Source organism: Heterodontus francisci, chromosome 14, assembly GCF_036365525.1.
Source record: "Heterodontus francisci isolate sHetFra1 chromosome 14, sHetFra1.hap1, whole genome shotgun sequence".
Classification (NCBI taxonomy): domain Eukaryota; kingdom Metazoa; phylum Chordata; class Chondrichthyes; order Heterodontiformes; family Heterodontidae; genus Heterodontus; species Heterodontus francisci.
Window position 1 is genome coordinate 97,043,356 of NC_090384.1, and position 18,333 is coordinate 97,061,688.

General features: G+C 42.6%; 1 protein-coding gene across 2 annotated transcripts in view; it reads right to left on the minus strand.

The window, feature by feature from the left end:
• The window catches only part of depdc7a (DEP domain containing 7, paralog a), a 47,141-nt gene extending 29,180 nt beyond the window's left edge, over positions 1-17,961 (minus strand). For both annotated transcript variants that reach the window (XM_068046929.1, XM_068046928.1), the window contains exons 1-4: positions 17,830-17,961; positions 6,018-6,435; positions 2,893-3,026; positions 1,149-1,335 (exon numbers count right to left, since the gene is read on the minus strand). In XM_068046929.1, coding sequence (XP_067903030.1) covers positions 1,149-1,335; positions 2,893-3,026; positions 6,018-6,435; positions 17,830-17,842 — 752 coding nt within the window. In that variant the 5' untranslated portion in view covers positions 17,843-17,961. The remainder of the gene's footprint in view (positions 1-1,148; positions 1,336-2,892; positions 3,027-6,017; positions 6,436-17,829) is intronic.
• Positions 17,962-18,333: the final 372 nt, after the last annotated feature.

Sequence of the window (18,333 nt, forward strand, 5' to 3'; positions counted from 1 at the left end):
TTCCTTTCTCATTTAATTATCCATTTGCCAGTTAAATGTATCTATGTTATTCATCTCAACCATTCCTTGTGGTAGCAACTTCCACATTCTAATCAGTCTTTAGGTAAAGAAGTTTCTCCTGAATTACTTATTGGATTTATTTGTGCCCTCTAGTTTTGGACTCCACAAGTGGAACTATCCTCCCTATGTCTACCCTATCAGGCCATTTCAGAATGTTAAAAGACATCTATTAGCTCACCCTTCTCTTTTCTAGAAAAGAGTCCCAGCCAGTTCTGTATTTCCTGATGGTTATAACTCAGCTCTGGTATCATCCTTGTTAATCTTTTTTGTTGGCACCTTCTCCAGTGCCTCAATATCCTTTTTGTAATATGTGGTCTAACCAAGCTCTATACAAGTTCAACATAACTATCTGATGCAGGGAATAAGTTCAGAGAACAACAGTGCTGGTGATTGCAGGACTTGAGGCTTTAAATTACAAACAGATGCAAGGAACTGAACTTGCTTTTTAGGAGATGGAGGACATTATCCAGACCTTTAAAATAAGAGACATGGATTATGTAAATATAAACAAACCATGTTGGGCGATAGAACTATAAGACAAGCACAGAATTAAACATGTGTAGGTTAAAATAAATCATTCCCTCCTCTACAACAACCACACGGAAGGCCTCCCAGGGTAGTCTGGCATGTATAATGCTAGGTTGAGTAGTTGCTTCAAAAGAAAAAAAATGCTAGATTAATATCTGGTTCAAAACAAAGTAAAATTAGAATAGCTCTACTGAGTGATTCCTGAACCATTAGCATCATAGAAAACACAATTCAGGATGGATAAGTTTGCAAGATGAAATATTAGGGACTTTCCCTTTAATTACCAGGAGTTGAGGGAAGGGTGGCGAATTTTGCTGAACTTTCCCCAAGAAGCTAAGTTAGGTACAGTCCACACATCGGGTAAATTACACAAGTACAGGAAAAGACGAAATGCACTGTGTGTGTCAGTTCCTTCGAGTGCCATACCTTGTTCTTAAAACTACTAGACTCTCCAATGCTCTTCGCAAAATGACACATGCAATGCTGGTTAGCATTATGAAAATGGTTACAAGTCACAAGAGAGAGTGAAACAATTGACAGACAATCCTAGAAATACATACTGAGAATCACCAAAGGCCTTTAGGATTTCTCTGTCCAGAAAGTTGCTTGTAATGACATCGGTGTTGGTGCTTGAATTCTGTGGTTTTGGCTGATGCTCTTTTCTATCCAATAGAGAATCCAAGATTGGGAGTTCGATCAGCTGTAGCAGACGTAAAATTGTTTGTTCCTGCCATATCTCATTAACCACTGGAATAAAAAAAGGAAATTAAAATCCTTGATGGTAGTCATCTCAGATTTTACACAGCATAAAATTTCAGAACAGTTTGAGAAACCACCCCAACGTGTCACCCAAAGCCAGGCTTTGCAATAATCTTCCAGGCATGCACATAACATTGGTTGTCTGTATTCAGTGACGACAAAGTTTTTACAGCAGAGCTATTCATTGCACACAAAAGAACCTTTCAAAGCATCACAAACTGGGTAGAGAAGGGTGCAAGTGTCTATGATGTTTTCCATTGCAATTATGCAGGACTGCAGTGGTTCAAGGCAGCTCTCCACCACCTTCCCAAGGGCAACTCGGGATGGGCAATAAATGCCAGTGACACCCACATCCTGGAGATTAATAACAGGTCAGTTCCAATCTGCTATAAAATGACATTTCTTTTTGTTATGGACTTAATTTGCAATATTGAACCATTGAGAAATTATACATTTACAGCAAAATATGTATTGAGAGGCTGGTACGCATCCGTATTCTAGCAAAGGCTGATTGAAACAAAGTTAAATTTTCCAATAGTTGACAAACATTTCCACAGATTAAGAAACTGTTACCATGAAGTTATATCTTGATAGTCTGAATAGTGAAAGTAATTAAGTTACAGCATTAATTCACAATCAGATGCAGTCAGTCCATAATAAAGTGATTGTTGGGTTCCCAACAGTTCAAGTAGGTAAATGGTTTAGTGGCGTGGCTCAATGTGCGCGTGTTTTTAAAAAAAAAAAAAATTCTTCAGGATGTGGGAATCACTGGAAAGGTCAGCATTTATTGCCCTTCCCTGGTCACCCTCAAGGTGGTGGAGGTGGGCCTTCTACTTGAGCTGCTGAGGTCTGTGTGGTGAAGCTGCACCCACAGAGCTTTCCAAGTCAGGGAGTTTCAGGATTTTGACCCAGCGACGAAGGAATGTCAATATAATGTTCAAGTCAGGATGTTGAGTGAGTGACTTGGAAGTCATGGTGTTCCCATGCATCTGCTGCCCTTGTCCTTCTAGGCAGAGGAGGTAATGTTAAAGAAGCCCTGGTGAATACGTCGTATTAACTTGATCTTTGTTCCCTAGGCTGGGAGGAGGGAAGAGGTGTGAGATGTTGTTAAAAGGGCTTCTCTCGATCACGTTGACCCTGCTGGAAAGTGTTCACATGCAGTTGTCTGACATATGGAACGGCCTCTTACACAATGACTTCAAGGTCTAATAGCATACCAACACTCGCTGTTCAGGCTTACATGCAAATGGCTGCTTGGGAAAAGATTACCAGAGAGCTGTCAGCAACCATGGAAACATATCCAGTGTGAGGCAGTGTGCTACCTTCAGAAGGGGGAAAAAAACTGGGTCAAATGGGTTTGCACAATCAGGTGATAGCCATGCATCATGACTGAGACAATAGGCTCATGACTAAACAGTAGACCAACTGAGGACAGGTGCATCTCATGTTAACCAACTGTTCAGCTTGGTTAACATTGAAAAGCCAACCTGTAATTAAATGTTGCAGTCTACTATGCTGTTGTCATTCAACATAAGCAACATTTACCTGTCCGAGGCAACTGTGAAGTTTCAATGCAAGATGAAATTACAGGTTTTAAACTCAAGTTACTAAGCAGTTCTTCTAACGAGTTGTCAGCTGGATTGGTGTCTGTACATGTAGAACAATGAACTGATTCCTGCCTAAGAACAAGAAAATAGATTTTATAAATTGGAAAGATTGTTAGTCCAACCACAATAACATTGCTTTAGTTAGTTTTCAAGTCTTCTAAACTATATTAAAGGCTAATGTTGTTGAATAACCCATCTTTATACAGTCAGAGTTATTTGCTCTAGAAAACTTGACCTATTAAACATCTCACAATTTGCCAACCCCATTACATCGCTCAAGTCAAAGACTGGACAGGTGAACTACCTGAGCCAGCAGTTTGTGTGCAAGAGGAAAGGGTTCCACTCCCATCCTCAAGTTTGCATAATAGCTTCCATCCTCTTCATCGTGTACTGGTTAGCTTAGTGGAGCCGTTAATCTAGAGGCTTGGACTAATAATCTCACCATGGCAGGTCCAGTATCAGCAATACTAACCATGAAATTTAGATTGTTATAAAAACCCAGTCCAACGTCCTTACTCATTCTGATCTATTGTGACTGCAGCCCTTTGCAGGGGTCAGCGATTTTATTTTACCTGAAGAGCCTTTTTAAAAAGAATTTGCCAAAAGCAGCTATTGGGAGCCACCAGACAAAAGTTTGGCATTTCTAAAACAAATACTTGGCAAATTACCAAGTTGTCTCTGGTAAAATACATAATTTGATATATGTTTTATTTTTTTTTATTTATTTTATTTAGAGATACAGCACTGAAACAGGCCCTTCGGCCCACCGAGTCTGTGCCGACCAACAACCACCCATTTATACTAACCCTACAGTAATCCCAAATGCCCTACCACCTACCTACACTAGGGGCAATTTATAATGGCCAATTTATCTATCACCTGCAAGTCTTTGGCGGTGGGAGGAAACCGGAGCACCTGGAGGAAACCCACAGGGAGAACTTGCAAACTCCACACACAGTACCCAGAATTGAACCCGGGTCCTTGGAGCTGTGAGGCTGCGGTGTTAACCACTGTGCCGCCCTAATTGTATTGAATTTATATATTAATAGAAAAAAGAAATTAAAATAGACCTAACTGAATTCTCATGTTTGACTTTTTTTTTTTAAATTGTCAGTAGTCATCTTTAAAACAAACTATAACATGTTTAGAATTAGGATAATATTTTCAGCTATTGACTTGATTAAAAATAGCTTCTATTAGCACATTCAGAATAATTTATAGTTATATTAGAGACAATAATGGTCACAACCATAAAACCTGTTCAAGTCAAAGGCATTATCTATAACCATGGTGTAGCTATACTACATGAACATGTTAATTTCGAGCACAAAGATGCTTTTCCTTAAAATAATCATTTGGAACTGTGAAGTGCAGCATAATGATTAGCTTTTTAGCCCCACGATACACAGCTTTTCTTGACTTAATTTTTTTTTTTTTTTAGGTTTTTTCATGTTAATACAATCCAACTGGAGACAGTTGGGAACCTCAAATGAGATGTTAATGAGCCGTAGGTCACAGACCTGAAATGTTAACTCTCGTTTCTCTCTCCACAGATGCTGCCAAATCAGCGGAGTATTTCCAGCATCCACAGTATTTTGCTTTTGTATCAGGAAATAGTGTAGGTGGGAGCAAAAAGACATTGATAGATTAAGTGAATGGGTAAAACTGTGGCTGATGGTGTTCAATGTGGGGAAGTGGATCAATAAAGACAGATCAGAGCATTCTCTAAATGGCAAGAAGCTGGGAACAATGGACGTGCAAAGAGATTTAAGGATCCAAGTACAGAAATCACTAAAAGCGAGCGTACATGTACAAACAATAATTTAAGAGGCTAATGGAATTTTGGCCCTTATCTCGAGGGGTCTCGAGTACAAAGCAGTGGAAGTTATGTTACACAAAAACAAGAAACGCTGGAACCACTCAGCAGGCCTGGCAGCATCTGTGGAAAGAGAAGCAGAGTTAACGTTTCGGGTCAGTGACCCTTCTTCGGAAGTTATGTTACAGCTGTTTAAAGCTCTGGTGAGACCCTCTCTGGACGAAAACGCTTTTATTTCTGGGCACCTCACCTCAGGAAGGTGATATTGGCCTTGGAGGGGTTGTAACAGATTCACCAGAATGGTATTGGGGCTAAAACAGGTTGCATAGACTAGGCTTGTATTCCCTTGAGCGCAAGAGATGATCTAACTGGGGTGTTTTAAGATGATTAAGAGAGCTGACAGTTTCTCCCTATTTACTCCAACAGGGGGAGGGGGGTGGGGGGGGAGAGTCCAGAATAAGGGGAATAATCTTAACATGAGAGCTCAGCTCTTAGGGGCAATGTCAGGAAGCACTTCTTCACATAAAAGGGTAGTGGAAATCTGAAACACTCTCCCCCAAAAAGCCATTGAAGCTGTGGGTCAATTGAAAGTTTCAAAACTGAAATTGATATAGATTTTTGTTAGGCCGGGTACTAAGGCTTACAAGACCAGGGCTGGTAGATGGAATTAAGATACAAATCAGCCATGACCTATGAACAGCAGAATGATCTATTCCTGCTCCTATGAGTTAAGCCAGTTCTAACACCTGGAGATAAATTTCCCCATTTTGTTTCTTACATTTTGAGCAAGTTTTCATTGTCTGAGGCACATGTCAAAGCTACAACAAAATTTCATCTTTTGCCTTGATGTCTCCCAAGGCATCACCAGGGTCCGGTTGAAGGAAGGAAGGAGCCAGTCCTTCGCAACGTCTACTAATACCTAGTTAAAGTAGCAATGCTGATGCTCATTGGATTCCTGCAGCTCGTGTGTGTTTGGGGAGGATAGAGGGTCCAGTTGAACAAGGGATTCAAGCCAATTTCAACATTCTGCAGACTAGCTCACACATTGTACAGATATGCAAAACTGTTTTAAGAGGCATACTAAAAATAGCTTCCAAAATGACAAAGTCCAAAGCAGTCTTGAGCCGTAATTATTGGTAAACTTCAAGGACATCTTTCTTACTGAAGTGGGGAATTCCTAACACTGCAATCAATTGCCACCTCTAGAAGTAGAAAAATGTCTCGTTGAAGATCTGAAATGACCTTACCTCCTATGTAATCCATTGAACCCAGGGCTTCGTGGAACTCTGGGAGGCTGGCATTCATTCACAGCGTCAACCCACCTATGCGTTGTGGTAAATCTGTACAAACTGCAGCTACTGTCCTCAAAAGTAGACTCTTTCTTATCTTTGCCAAAAAGCTTTTTGCCAACTCCTTCAAACACTTTATTATCCATCAAAGCCTGGCAAAGCCGCACCACTTTTGACCGAGAGATTTCAGCCTCACCAAAATAGTTATTTTGCAGAAGGTGACTCAGAACGAGATCCACAGCATCAGAACCAAGGAAGCAGTCATTGTGATGTTTCAGATTGTGTCTGCGACGTTTCACCTCCACTTCTGACTGAAGTGCAATAATTATGTTGCACCAAATATGAGTTGCTCTAAATGGCTTCACAGCAGGCAATTCTGAAAAGAAAAGTGAAATTACCAAAAAGGACTTGTTCTCCCAAAATGTCAGCTGTGGCTCCGTGTGGCACTCTCACCTTAGTCAGATGGTTGTGGGTTCAAGTCCCATTGCAGAGACTTGAGCACAAAACCTAGGCCAACACTTCTAACACAGCACAGAGATGTTCGAACAGACAGGGCCTCGGTTTCTCAGGTGGAGGTAAAGATCCCATAGCACTATTATAAACAGCAGGTGCATTCTCCCCAATGTACTGGGTCAATATTTATCACTCAACCAGCACCACTGAAAAACAGATCATCTGGTCATTATCACAATACTGTCCATGGCACCTTAGAACCATAGAAAAGTTATGGCACAGAAGGAGGCCATTCAGCCCATCGTGTCCGCGCTAAAGCCTGGCTCGGATATAAAATTAAAACCCGACCTGACCACAGCCAATCCGAACCAAAGTCCTTTAATTTTTTTTTCGCGCCCAACCCGACTACCCTTCATCCATTCCTGCAGATGGAATTGTGGGGAATCATGCACAAGCCTGATCCCGTGACTTCCCGGACGAGCAGCACTGTCCGGCCCAACCTGACCCAAGCCCGACTCATGTAGTTGGGTCTGGGTCAGGTAGCCAGGCTTTCGTCAGCACCGGCTGAAAAAAAACTAGCCGCCCAATCTAATCCCACCTTCCAGCACCTGGTCCACAGCCTTGCAGATTACAGCACTTCAGGTGCAGGTCCAGGTACCTTTTAAATGAATTGAGGGTTTCTGCCTCCACCACCGTTCCTGGCAATGAATTCCAGACACCCACCACCCTCAGTGAAAAACGTTTTTCCTCATGTCCCCTCTAATCCTTCTACCAATCATCTTAAATGTGTGTCCCCTGGTAATTGACTTCTCCGCTAAGGGAAACAGGTCCTTCCTACCTAGGCCCCTCATAATTTTGTACACCTCAATTAAGTCACCCCTCAGCCTCCTCTGTTCCAAGGAAAACAACCGTAGCCTATCCAATCTTTCCTCAGAGCTGCAAATTTCAAGCCCTGCAACATTCTTGTAAATCTCCTCTGCACTCTCTCCAGAGCAATTACATCCTTCCTGTAATGTGGTGACCAGAACTGTATGCAATACTTCAGCTGTGGCCTAACCAGTACTTTATACAGTTCCAGCATTACATCCCTGCTTTTGTATTCTACACCTCAGCCAATGAAGGGAAGCATTCCATATGCCTTCTTCACCACTTTATCTACTTGTCCTGTCACCATCAGGGACCCGTGGACATGAACTCCAAAGTCTCTCACTTCTTCTACCCCGCAATATCCTCCCGTTATTGTGTATTCCCTTGCTTTGTTTGCCTTCCCAAAATGCATTACCTCACACTTCTCCGGATTGAATTCCATTTGCCAATTTTCCGCCCACTCAACCATACTATTGATATCATTCGGAGTCTACAACTATCCTCTTCACTGTCAACTACAATCATAAGGTTAGAAATGTGGATATTCGCTGATGATTGCACAATGTTCAGCATCATTCGCTACTCCTCAGATACTGAAGCAGTCCGTGTAGAAATGTAGCAAGACCTGGATAATATCCAGGCTTGGGCTGATGGGGCAAGTAACATTCGCACCACACAAGTGCCGGGCAATGACCATCTCCAACAAGAGAGAATCTAACCATCTCCCCTTGACATTCAATGGCATTATCATCGCTGAATCCCCCACTATCAACATCCTGGGGGTTACCATTGACCAGAAACTGAACTGGAGTAACTACATAAATACTGTGGCTACAACAGCAGGTCAGAGGCTAGAAATTCTGTGGCGAGTAACTCACCTCCTGACTCAGCAAAGCCTGTCCACCATCTACAAGGCACAAGTCAGGAGTGTGATGGAATACTCTCCACTTGCCTGGATGGATGCAGCTCCAACACTCAAGAAGCTCAACACCATGCAGGACAAAGCAGCCCACTTGATTGGCACCCGATCCACAAACATTCACTCCCTCCACCACCGATGCACAGTGGCAGCAGTGTGTACCATCTACAAGATCCACTGCAGCAACTCACCAAGGCTCCTTAGACAGCACCTTCCAAACCTGCGACTTCTACCCAGCAAATGCATGGGAACACCAACTGCAAGTTCCCCTCACAGCCACACGCCTGGAACTATATCGCCGTTCCTTCACCGTTATTGGGTCAAAATCCTGGAACTCCCTTCCGAACAGCACTGTGGGTGTACCTACCCCACATGGAGTGCAGTGGTTCAAGAAGGCAGCTCACCACCACCTTCTCATGGGCAACTGGGGATGTGCGATAAATGCTGGCCTTGCCAGCGACGCCCACATCCCATGAACTAATAAAAAAAATTTGAAGCAACCTTACTCAATAGTTTGGAGAGCTACAGCCAGGAAAGTGTGTGTGGGGTGGGGGGGGGGGTCAGGAAAGGGAAAAAAAGCCAACTATAAAAAGCATAGGAAGTTGTAAAAAAAAAGTGGCAGTAAATAGATCAGAAATTCTAAGAGAGGAGGATACTAAGAACAACCAGGGTAAGACAGAGAAATGATGAAGGATTTTGCACATCCACGATTTTAATCGCTCGCCATATGGCAGCAATGGGCGTGCCTTCAACTGCCTAAGCTCCAAGCTCAGGAAATCCCTTCATAAACCTTTCCACCTCTCTATGGTCCTTTGAAATACTCCTTAAAATCTACCTCTTTAACCAAGCTTTTGTCCCAAAATCTCCTTATGTGACTCTGTCACATTTTGTTTGGTAATGCTCCCCTGAAGCACCTTGGGACATTTAACAATGTAATCGGCACGATATAAATGCAAGTTGTTAATGTCATGGCAAACGCAAGAAGCAAAATAGTTAGGAGGATGCAGCTATTAAATATGACTAAGACAATCTTAAGGGATGGTCAAATGGCAAAGGTATTAAATAAATACTTTGCCTGTGTTGTCACAAGAGTGTGCATTAGTAGAAATGCAAGGAGGTGGAATAATAATGGGAGAGTAATTAGAATTAGAACATTACAGCGCAGTACAGGCCCTTCGGCCCTCGATGTTGCGCCGACCTGTGAAACCATCTGACCTACACTATTCCATTTTCATCCATATGTCTATCCAATGACCACTTAAATGCCCTTAAAGTTGGCGAGTCTACAGTAGTCAGGAAAATGCTGGAAAAAATATGAATGCAACTGTAAAATGGAAAAGGCACCCAGTTCCGATGGCAATGCTGAGAGAAGTTACAGGAAATAGAATAGGTACAGGAGTAGGCCATTCAGCCCCTCCAGACTTTCCACTATTCTATTTTAGATCATGGCTGATCTCTAGCACAACCCCAGATGTCCACCTTTACCTCCATGTGCCTTGATACCCTTGTCTAACCAAAATCTACTGATCGCGATCTTGAATATTTCAATTGGTACATCATCCACAGCCTTTTGGTAGAACGTTCCAGATGTCCACTACATTGTGGAAAAGGTGTCTTTTGATTTCACTCCTAAATAACCTCGCTCTCATTTTAAAGATCGTGTTCCCTTGTTCAGGACTCACCGAGCTGAAGAAATTATTTCTGTATCTACCTTTCAAATCTCTTTCATTTTCAATAGCAGAGGCTCCAACCAGACTTTCAAACATCCTTTAGGTATGGACATTCTGCCAAATGATGGGGGCGGTGGGAGTTGCTGCAAAAAACCCTTTGTCCAGCATCAGAAGTGGCTGCTTTCATGCTTTTCAGACCAGGAGGCTGCTTTCAGGCATTAGCTGGCAAGTTCTTGATGAACCAGCACACCCAGGGAGACCACATGTAGGCAGTCATCAGCTTCACCAACCTTCACACTCAATGACTCTAAAAGCCCACCACGAAAGCACTTAAAATTGTGCCGGCTGTTCTGGGAAACTAACATGCATGCAGCTCTTACCAATTCAGTATCCAGATGGACAGAATCACGAGTTCCATGCAGTATAAAGAAGCAACACCTCATCACTGACCCAAGAGCAGAGTACCCTGGCTTCAACCTCCCTTGAAGACTGTGGATAGCACTGAACCAAATCCACACAGAGTGGACAATATGACCTCCTGCTCCATAAGTGGAAGATGAGGGATGACCTAAAGAGCAATTGTGGCCATGAGTACCAGACCATGGAACGCATCACATCAACCCTGCCCAACAAGATCTGTTGAGAGGCACCTCATTCATTGGCATCTCAGGAGGCTCTCAAATGGATAGCCAAACTAAACATCCCATTTATAAGCTTGCCCCGTCATACAAAAGTAGTATCAGAAGTGGGTAAACTCCAATAGCACACAATATGGAATAAAAAGGAACACTCACTTAGAAATATTGGGTTAATTAGGGAGAGGCATTATGATTTGTAAAAAGGCAACTGTTGTATGAACAATTAGAATTGAGGAAATAAGTCTACTGATCAATGAAATGCCATGAATGTTGTCTTTGTGGATATTCAAAAGGCTCATTGATAAGGTTAAGGCAGATAAGGGAATGTGGTTAAAGGACACACAGTATTCAGTTAATATAGATGTTTATCAGACTGGAGGGATGTAAACAGTGATGTACCTCAGGGATCACTTCATGTCATTGCTTAACGACACGACCATAAAGGAGAGAAAAAGACTTAAGTTTATATAGCACCTGTGCAACATCAGAATGCCAAAGTTCTGTAGTCACTATTGAAATGCAGGAAACTGGACAGCGAATGTGTGTACAGCAAGGGCCCACAAACAGTAATGAGATAGTAACCAGATCATCAGGCTTAGTGACGTTCATTGAGGGGGTAAACATTTGTCAGGACACCAGGTAGAACTCCCCTGCTCTTCAAATAGCACAATGAAATCTTTAACGTCCACTTGCGAGGTCTCGGTTCAAGGTCTCGTCTGAAAGACGGCACCTCTGACAGATCAGCACTCCCTCAATACTGCACTGAAGTGCCAGCCTAAGAACAAGAAGGAGACACAACATAAAATAAGGGATACAATTCTAAAAGGGGTGCAGGAGCAGAGGAACCTGGGAGTTATGTTCGTATACACAAACTACTGAAGGCGGCAGGGCAGGTTGAGAAAGTACACTAGATACTGGACTTTTTAAATAGGAGCACAGAGTACAAAAACACAAAAGTTATGATAAACCTTCATAAAACACCGGCTCGGCCTCAACTGGACTAGTCTGTCCAATTCTGGGCACCACACTTTAGGAAGGATGTGAAGGCGCAGTTTACTAACTCCTCACACTTATTCGAGACGAGTGCGCAGAAGGCAGGGGAGAGGAGTTTAAGAAGCTAGTTTATAGTGAAGAGAAGCCAGGTGTCATCTTTACATTCAAAAGACAATCCTGGAATAGTGAGCAATTTTGGCAGAGACAGGAGTGCAAAGTCAAAGGTAATGCTAAACCCATATGAATCATCAGTTAAACTTCAGTTAGAATATTGTGTGACGTTTTGGGCAACTTAAGGAAGGATATAATAGCCTTGGAGTGGTTCATTATGGTCCCAGCAACGAGGCTTCAGTTGTGAAAAGAATGGTTCTAGGGATGAGGGATTTTAGCTACAAGGTTATGTTGGAGAAGCTTGGGTTGCTCTCCTTGGAGCAAAGGAGATTGAGGGGAGATTTGAGGCGTATAAGATTATGACAGGTTTGGATGAGGTAAACAAAGAAAGGCTGTTCATTAGCTGATGGCACAAGGTCTAGGGGAACACAGTTTTCAGGTTTCGGGCAAGAGATGCAGGGGCAGGATGTGAGGAAGACCTTTTTTTTAAATATAAATGCACTGAGTGGTAATGACCTGAAACTCACTGACCGACAAGGGTGGTGCAAGCGGAGACAATAAAGGATCTCAAAAGGAAATCGGATCGGCACTCGAGAGAAATTAACTTGCAGGGCTACAGGGACAGAGCAGGGGAATGGGACTGATCGGACTGTTCTACAGAGAGCTAGCATGGATTCTAAGGGCTGAATGGCCTCCTTCTGTGCTATAATGAGCAAGAAACAAGAGAAACCGGGGCTCTTTACATTAAAGCAAAAAATCAAGAAATTAATGAAATGGCATTCAAAATAGAGATCTAATAAAGTTAAAAAAAAAATCAGGAAAACTATTTCCATTGGGTGATGAGTCAGTGACGGGAGTCTTACTTTTATGACTCGTCACCAAATGAGCAAAGAGAGAATTTTTTTTTTTTTTAAAAGTCTGGAACATTGTTTCTGGTAATCCAGTTCATCCCTAACAATGTTGGAAGGAGAATCTATAACTGAAATATTTATCCATTTCCTTTTGCAAAAGGGAAATCTTTTTTTTTTAATCTGGGGAAGGACAGAGGAACGGGACTCAGCGGACAGCTCTTTCAGACAGCTCGTACAGACATGAAGCACCAAAGGATTCCTGCAGTGCTGTAAAACTCTTAGGAGACGGGGAGAGAATATAATTTGGTGGATCGTGGAAGGGAGGGGACTAGGATTAAATTATACCATTTAATTATATTACTTCTCTTCATTCATACCAAAATGCATCATTTCACACTTACTTGCCATGCATCTGCCCATTTCATCCATTTATGCCCTCCCATGTCTGTTACTGTCCTCACTGTTCACTACTTTTTCCAAGTTTCATGTCAATTGCAAACTTTGAAATTATAACCAAGTTCCGATCATCAATGTATATCGAAAAGAGCCGTGGTCCTAATACTAACCCCTGGGAACACCACATAATACCTCTCTCCAGTCAGAAAAAGCACCCGTTCACCACTACTCAGCCAATTCCATATCCATGCTCCCTACTGTTCCTTTAATCCTATTGTCTTTTTTTTTGTTAACAAATCTATTACATTGTACTTTGTTCAACACCCTTTAAAAGTCCATATACAGAACATCAACCACACTACCCTCATCACCCCTTTGCTGCTTCAAACACCACAATGTTAGTCAAACAATATATTTTTTATTCATTTATGGGATGTGGGCGTCACTGGCTAGGCTAGCATTTATTGCACATCCCTAATTTTTTTTTTAAAAAAGAGATACAGCACTGAAACAGGCCCTTCGGCCCACCGAGTCCGTGCCGACCATCAACCACCGAGTTATACTAATCCAACACTAATCCCATATTCCTACCACATCCCCTACCACCTACCTATACTAAGGGCAATTTATAATGGCCAATTTACCCATCAACCTGCAAGTCTTTGACTGTGGGAGGAAACCGGAGCACCCGGCGAAAACCCACGCAGTGACAGGGAGAACTCGCAAACTCCACACAGGCAGTACCCAGAATTGAACCTGGGTCGCTGGAGCGGAGAGGCTGCGGTGCTAACTACTGCGCCACTGTGTCACTTGAGAAGGTGGTGGTGAGCTTCCTTCCTGAACGGCTGTAGTCCCTGAGTTAGGTACACCCACAATGCTGTTAGGAAGGGCGTTCCAAAATTTTGACCCAGTGACAGCGAAGGAATGGCGATATAGTTCCAAGTCAGGATGGTGTGTGACTTGGAGGGGAACTTGCAGGTGGTGGTGTGCCCATGCACCTGCTGAACTTGTCCTTCTAGGTGGTAGAAGTCGCAGGTTTAGAAGGTGCTGTCTAAGGAGCCTTGGTGAGCTGCTGCAGTGCATCTTGTAGATGGTACACACTGCTGCCACTGTGCATCGGTGGTGGAGGGAGTAAATGTTTGCGAATGGGGTGCCAATCAAGCAGGTTGCTTTATCCTGGATGGTGTTGAGCTTCTTGAGTGTTGTTGGAGCTGCACCCATCCAGGCAAGTGGAGAGTATTCCATCACACTCCTGACTTGTGTCTTGTGGATGGTGGACAGGCTTTGGGGAGTCAGGAGGTGAGTTACTCGCCGCAGGATTCCTAGCCTCTGACCTGCTCTTGTAGCCATGGTATTTATATGACTACTCCAGTTCAGTTTCTGGTCAATGGTAACCCTCAGGATGTTGATAGTGGGGGATTCAGCGATGGTAATACCGTTGAATGTCAACTGGAGATGGTTAGATTCTCTCTTGTTTGAGACAGTCATTGCCTGGCACTTGTGTGGCGTGAATGTTACTTGCCACTTATCTGCCCAAGCCTGGATATTGTCCAGGTCTTGCTGCATTTCTACACGGACCGCTTCAGTATCTGACTCGTCACGAATCGTGCTGAACATTGTGCAATCATCAGCGAACATCCACATTTCTGACCTTATGATTGAAGGAAGGTCATTGATGAAGCAGCTGAAGATATTCGGCCCCTGGACATTACCCTGAGGAACCCCTGCATTGCCTTTAATAAATCCATGCTCATTTTTTTTTTTTGACTTCATTTTTGATTGCATTAGTCGCAAAGTTTTCCCACCACTGACATTAGGCTGACTGGCCTGCAATTGCCTGGTTTATCTTTTGGAGAGACTGAAGAAATACACGTGCAAAATGATACAAATGTCCAATGCAGATCACAGGGATTGTATTGAACCCAGGATTGTAACCATTGTCCAGAGAGGGCAGTGGAAGTCAACTTTTTATAAAAAGACAAACTGATCACTTATTGGAGTAACTAAAGCTACCTTACTACAGACCCAAATTTATAACAAATGTTACTAGGCTAAACATCTCCAGGTTAAAATGATGGTCATTTATTTACAGGCAAAGTATACAGCAGCCAATATGAGAAGCATCTAAGATACAATAATCAAACTTATACTGTAAAAGAGAGTTTTTTTTTTTAAATGGTCTATTTATAAAAAAAGATGTCCAAAATCTTTGCTATTTTTAAACAATCTTGCAACGATTAAATTATATAGAAAATAGTTCAAGGAGCACCCTCTGGCACGCAAGTGAAATAATGAACTGAAGACCCAGAGAAGGTCTCATTTAGAAGCCCTCTTTCCCTTCCTAATGGGAAACCAATTAAAATATTAACCAATTTTAAAATTTGGGTAAACAGTGCATGAACTGAGGCTTCCTAAAATATTATGTTTTCCCACTCCCATCAGCAACTGAAAATACAACTTGACTGGATGATGATTCATCCCTCCCTCTCTCTAAAGTACGTGTAATGTGTTTAACCTGGAATCAAATTAAGTTGGCAACAGCAGCCATGAGTGTTCCAGGGAACTGGTTGGATTTCATTAGTGAGGATGACATGATTGTAAAGCTAGGATATCCACAAAGATAAACTTCAGTAAGAACCAACAACAACTTACACTATTAACATAATTAAACATTCTAAGGCACTTCACAGAGTCATTATAAAACTAAATATGATACCTAGCCACATAAGGAGATATGAGGGCAGATGGCCAAAAGCTTGGTCAAAAAGAGGCAGGTTTTAAAGAGCGCCTTAAAAAGGAGGAAAGAGGCAGAGAGATATAGAGAGGGAATTCCAGAGATTAAGGCCTAGGCAGCTGAAGGCACAGCCACCAACTGTTGAGTAATTTAAAAAATCAGAGATGTTCAAGAGTCCAGAATTGAAGGAGCAGATATCGTAGGGTTGTAGGGCTGGAGGAGGTTTTAGAGATAGGGAAGAGCCAAGCCACGGAGGGATTTGAAAACAAGGATGAGAATTTAAAAAAAACAAATGAAGTGTTGATTAATCAAGAGCCAGTGTAGGCCAGCGAGCACAAGGGGGATGCATGAACGTCATTTGATCAGAGTTAGAAGAGCAGCACAGTTTTGGATGACCTCAAGTTTACGAAGGATAGAACATGGAAGGCAAGTCAGGAATGCATTGAATAGTCCAGTCTGGAGGTGACAAAGGCATGGATGAGGGTTTTAGCAGAAGAGCTGAGCAGGGGCAGAGATGGCTGATGTGACGGAGATGGAAATAGGCAGTCTAAGTGACTCTGCCTATGTGGTTAAAAGTCCATCTGAGTCAAATACCAATCTGAGTTTGCGAAGAGTCATCGTCAGCATCCTTTTTAAAAAAGCTCCATATTACGTCCTCAATGTTGAAAATTAACACACCTACTTTCGTATATATATAGTTTATATAAAACAGCCAAGAAAGCAGAGCAACTCCAAACATACGAGCAACACCATCACAAGACCTATTTTCAGTAGGTCTGAGGATTGCACTATAGGTAGCTGTTATATGTTTGGTTCTGTATACTGCCACTGTATAGAGTCTAGCCAGAAAGGTTCTTTGACTGTAGTATTTAAACAAGATTTATTTGATAACTGTATACACTTCACACTAGCCTGTGTGGCTCCTTCAAAAGCCACACCGTATCAGTTTTCATCCCTCCCAAATGATCTCTTCCATCATCATGGTGGGTAATGTTTCTTTACACTCACTCAAGATTAACCCTTTCAGACCCTTATACTACTACAGTAGCAACTTGAGAATTGTGCTTGAGATGTAACAGCAATCTTACTGGGAAACTTGTTGGAATGGGTTAGGGTAATAGATTGACAAGCAACATTGGGACGAGTTGTTCGTTCTCTCTCTCTCTTCCCCACACACACATACACACACACAGTGCAATCTAAAGATCTAATTAGTAATCCTCACTGAGTGGATAATACAGGTCATCGAAAGCAAATGAATCAACTAAAACCAGCACATCAAACAATAATCAATTTTAAGCTAATTAAAGATGATCCACTGTCAAAACAAGCAGATCCAGTAGACAGGGTGTGTTGCCCCAAACCATACATCACACTGAGCCCAGCTACATGTATTTTCCATAAATCCACTGCTCCAATATGTATCCTAACTCAACTGGTTTTCTTTAATATTATTGGAACCAGTCAAAGCTAGGAGCCATTTATGGAAGTAAAAACCTCTAGGCTCAGTTAGTCTCAACCCAACTCTCCCCTTCTCTGGCACCTCCCCCATACAAAGTAGCAATAGTTAAAAATAAACTTGTATTCAGAAGGCGACGTAGCTCTTTACATCAAGTGCATTACAACCTCAGCCCTAGGGCAGGGCAGTCTTGACAAAGGATAGAATATTCTCACTCAGGAGGCTGACACTAAATAAGGATCTTGGAGGAAAATTAAACATTACTCTTCGATTTCTGAAATCCAAAAAAGACCTTAAATTCTATTTAACGCCTTGGGACATTTTCCAAGGTTGAAGGCGCTATACAAATGTCACTGGGGAACTTCCCTGTCCTCTTCTGATGCAGTTCTCTCTCTCTCTCTCTCTGACATTCCCTCCTCTATAATGGATAGCACTAACCCACATCTGTCCTGTTTCCAGTCAGTCTGAGAAACCAAAATAAAAAATCCCCCACGGCAAACTCCAGGCTGCAGTGGCCGCTGAAATCCCCCTGGTCTGGTGGCTTCGACATTCACTTCAAGTTGTCTTGTCCTCAGCCCGCCCTTCAATGGCACTCGGACCCCGGGAACAGGCCGCCAGATAATGTCAGGCACTGAAGCTGCAGTGACCCGAGTGTCTGAGCCGCTGTCCCTCCGCTTACCTGAATGAGTCATCCTGCCATCGTTAAAGAGGGAGCCCGGGACACAACAATAACTGCAGCAAAAACTGGAGTTTTCCAGACTGTACAAGAACAGTCCTGTCGCTGCTACACGCGGGATTCCCGTTCTGAACTCTGGGGAACCGGGACTGAGGTTGATGTAAATACAAAAGGCGTTAACCAACCAGAGCAGGGCGAGGAAGGAAAACCGGCAGAGTGGGCGGCAACCTGGAGTGGAGGTGGCTCAGCATGTGTGTGTGTGTGTACAAACAGCTTTATAGACAGGAGCGGATTGCACAAGAAATTCCTGTACTCTCCCCTTGCATTTAAACATTAACCTTGAATGGTTGCGTTGCTGAAAAAAAAACTTACAACTTGGGAAAGGGAACAAAGTGAGAAGAGAGTAACTGGAAACAATGCAAACTTCCAAAGAGAGGAGACAGTCAACAGGCTTGTTGGAAACTTTGTGCACAGAGAGTTTCCGTTTTGAAGAGATCATTAACAAAG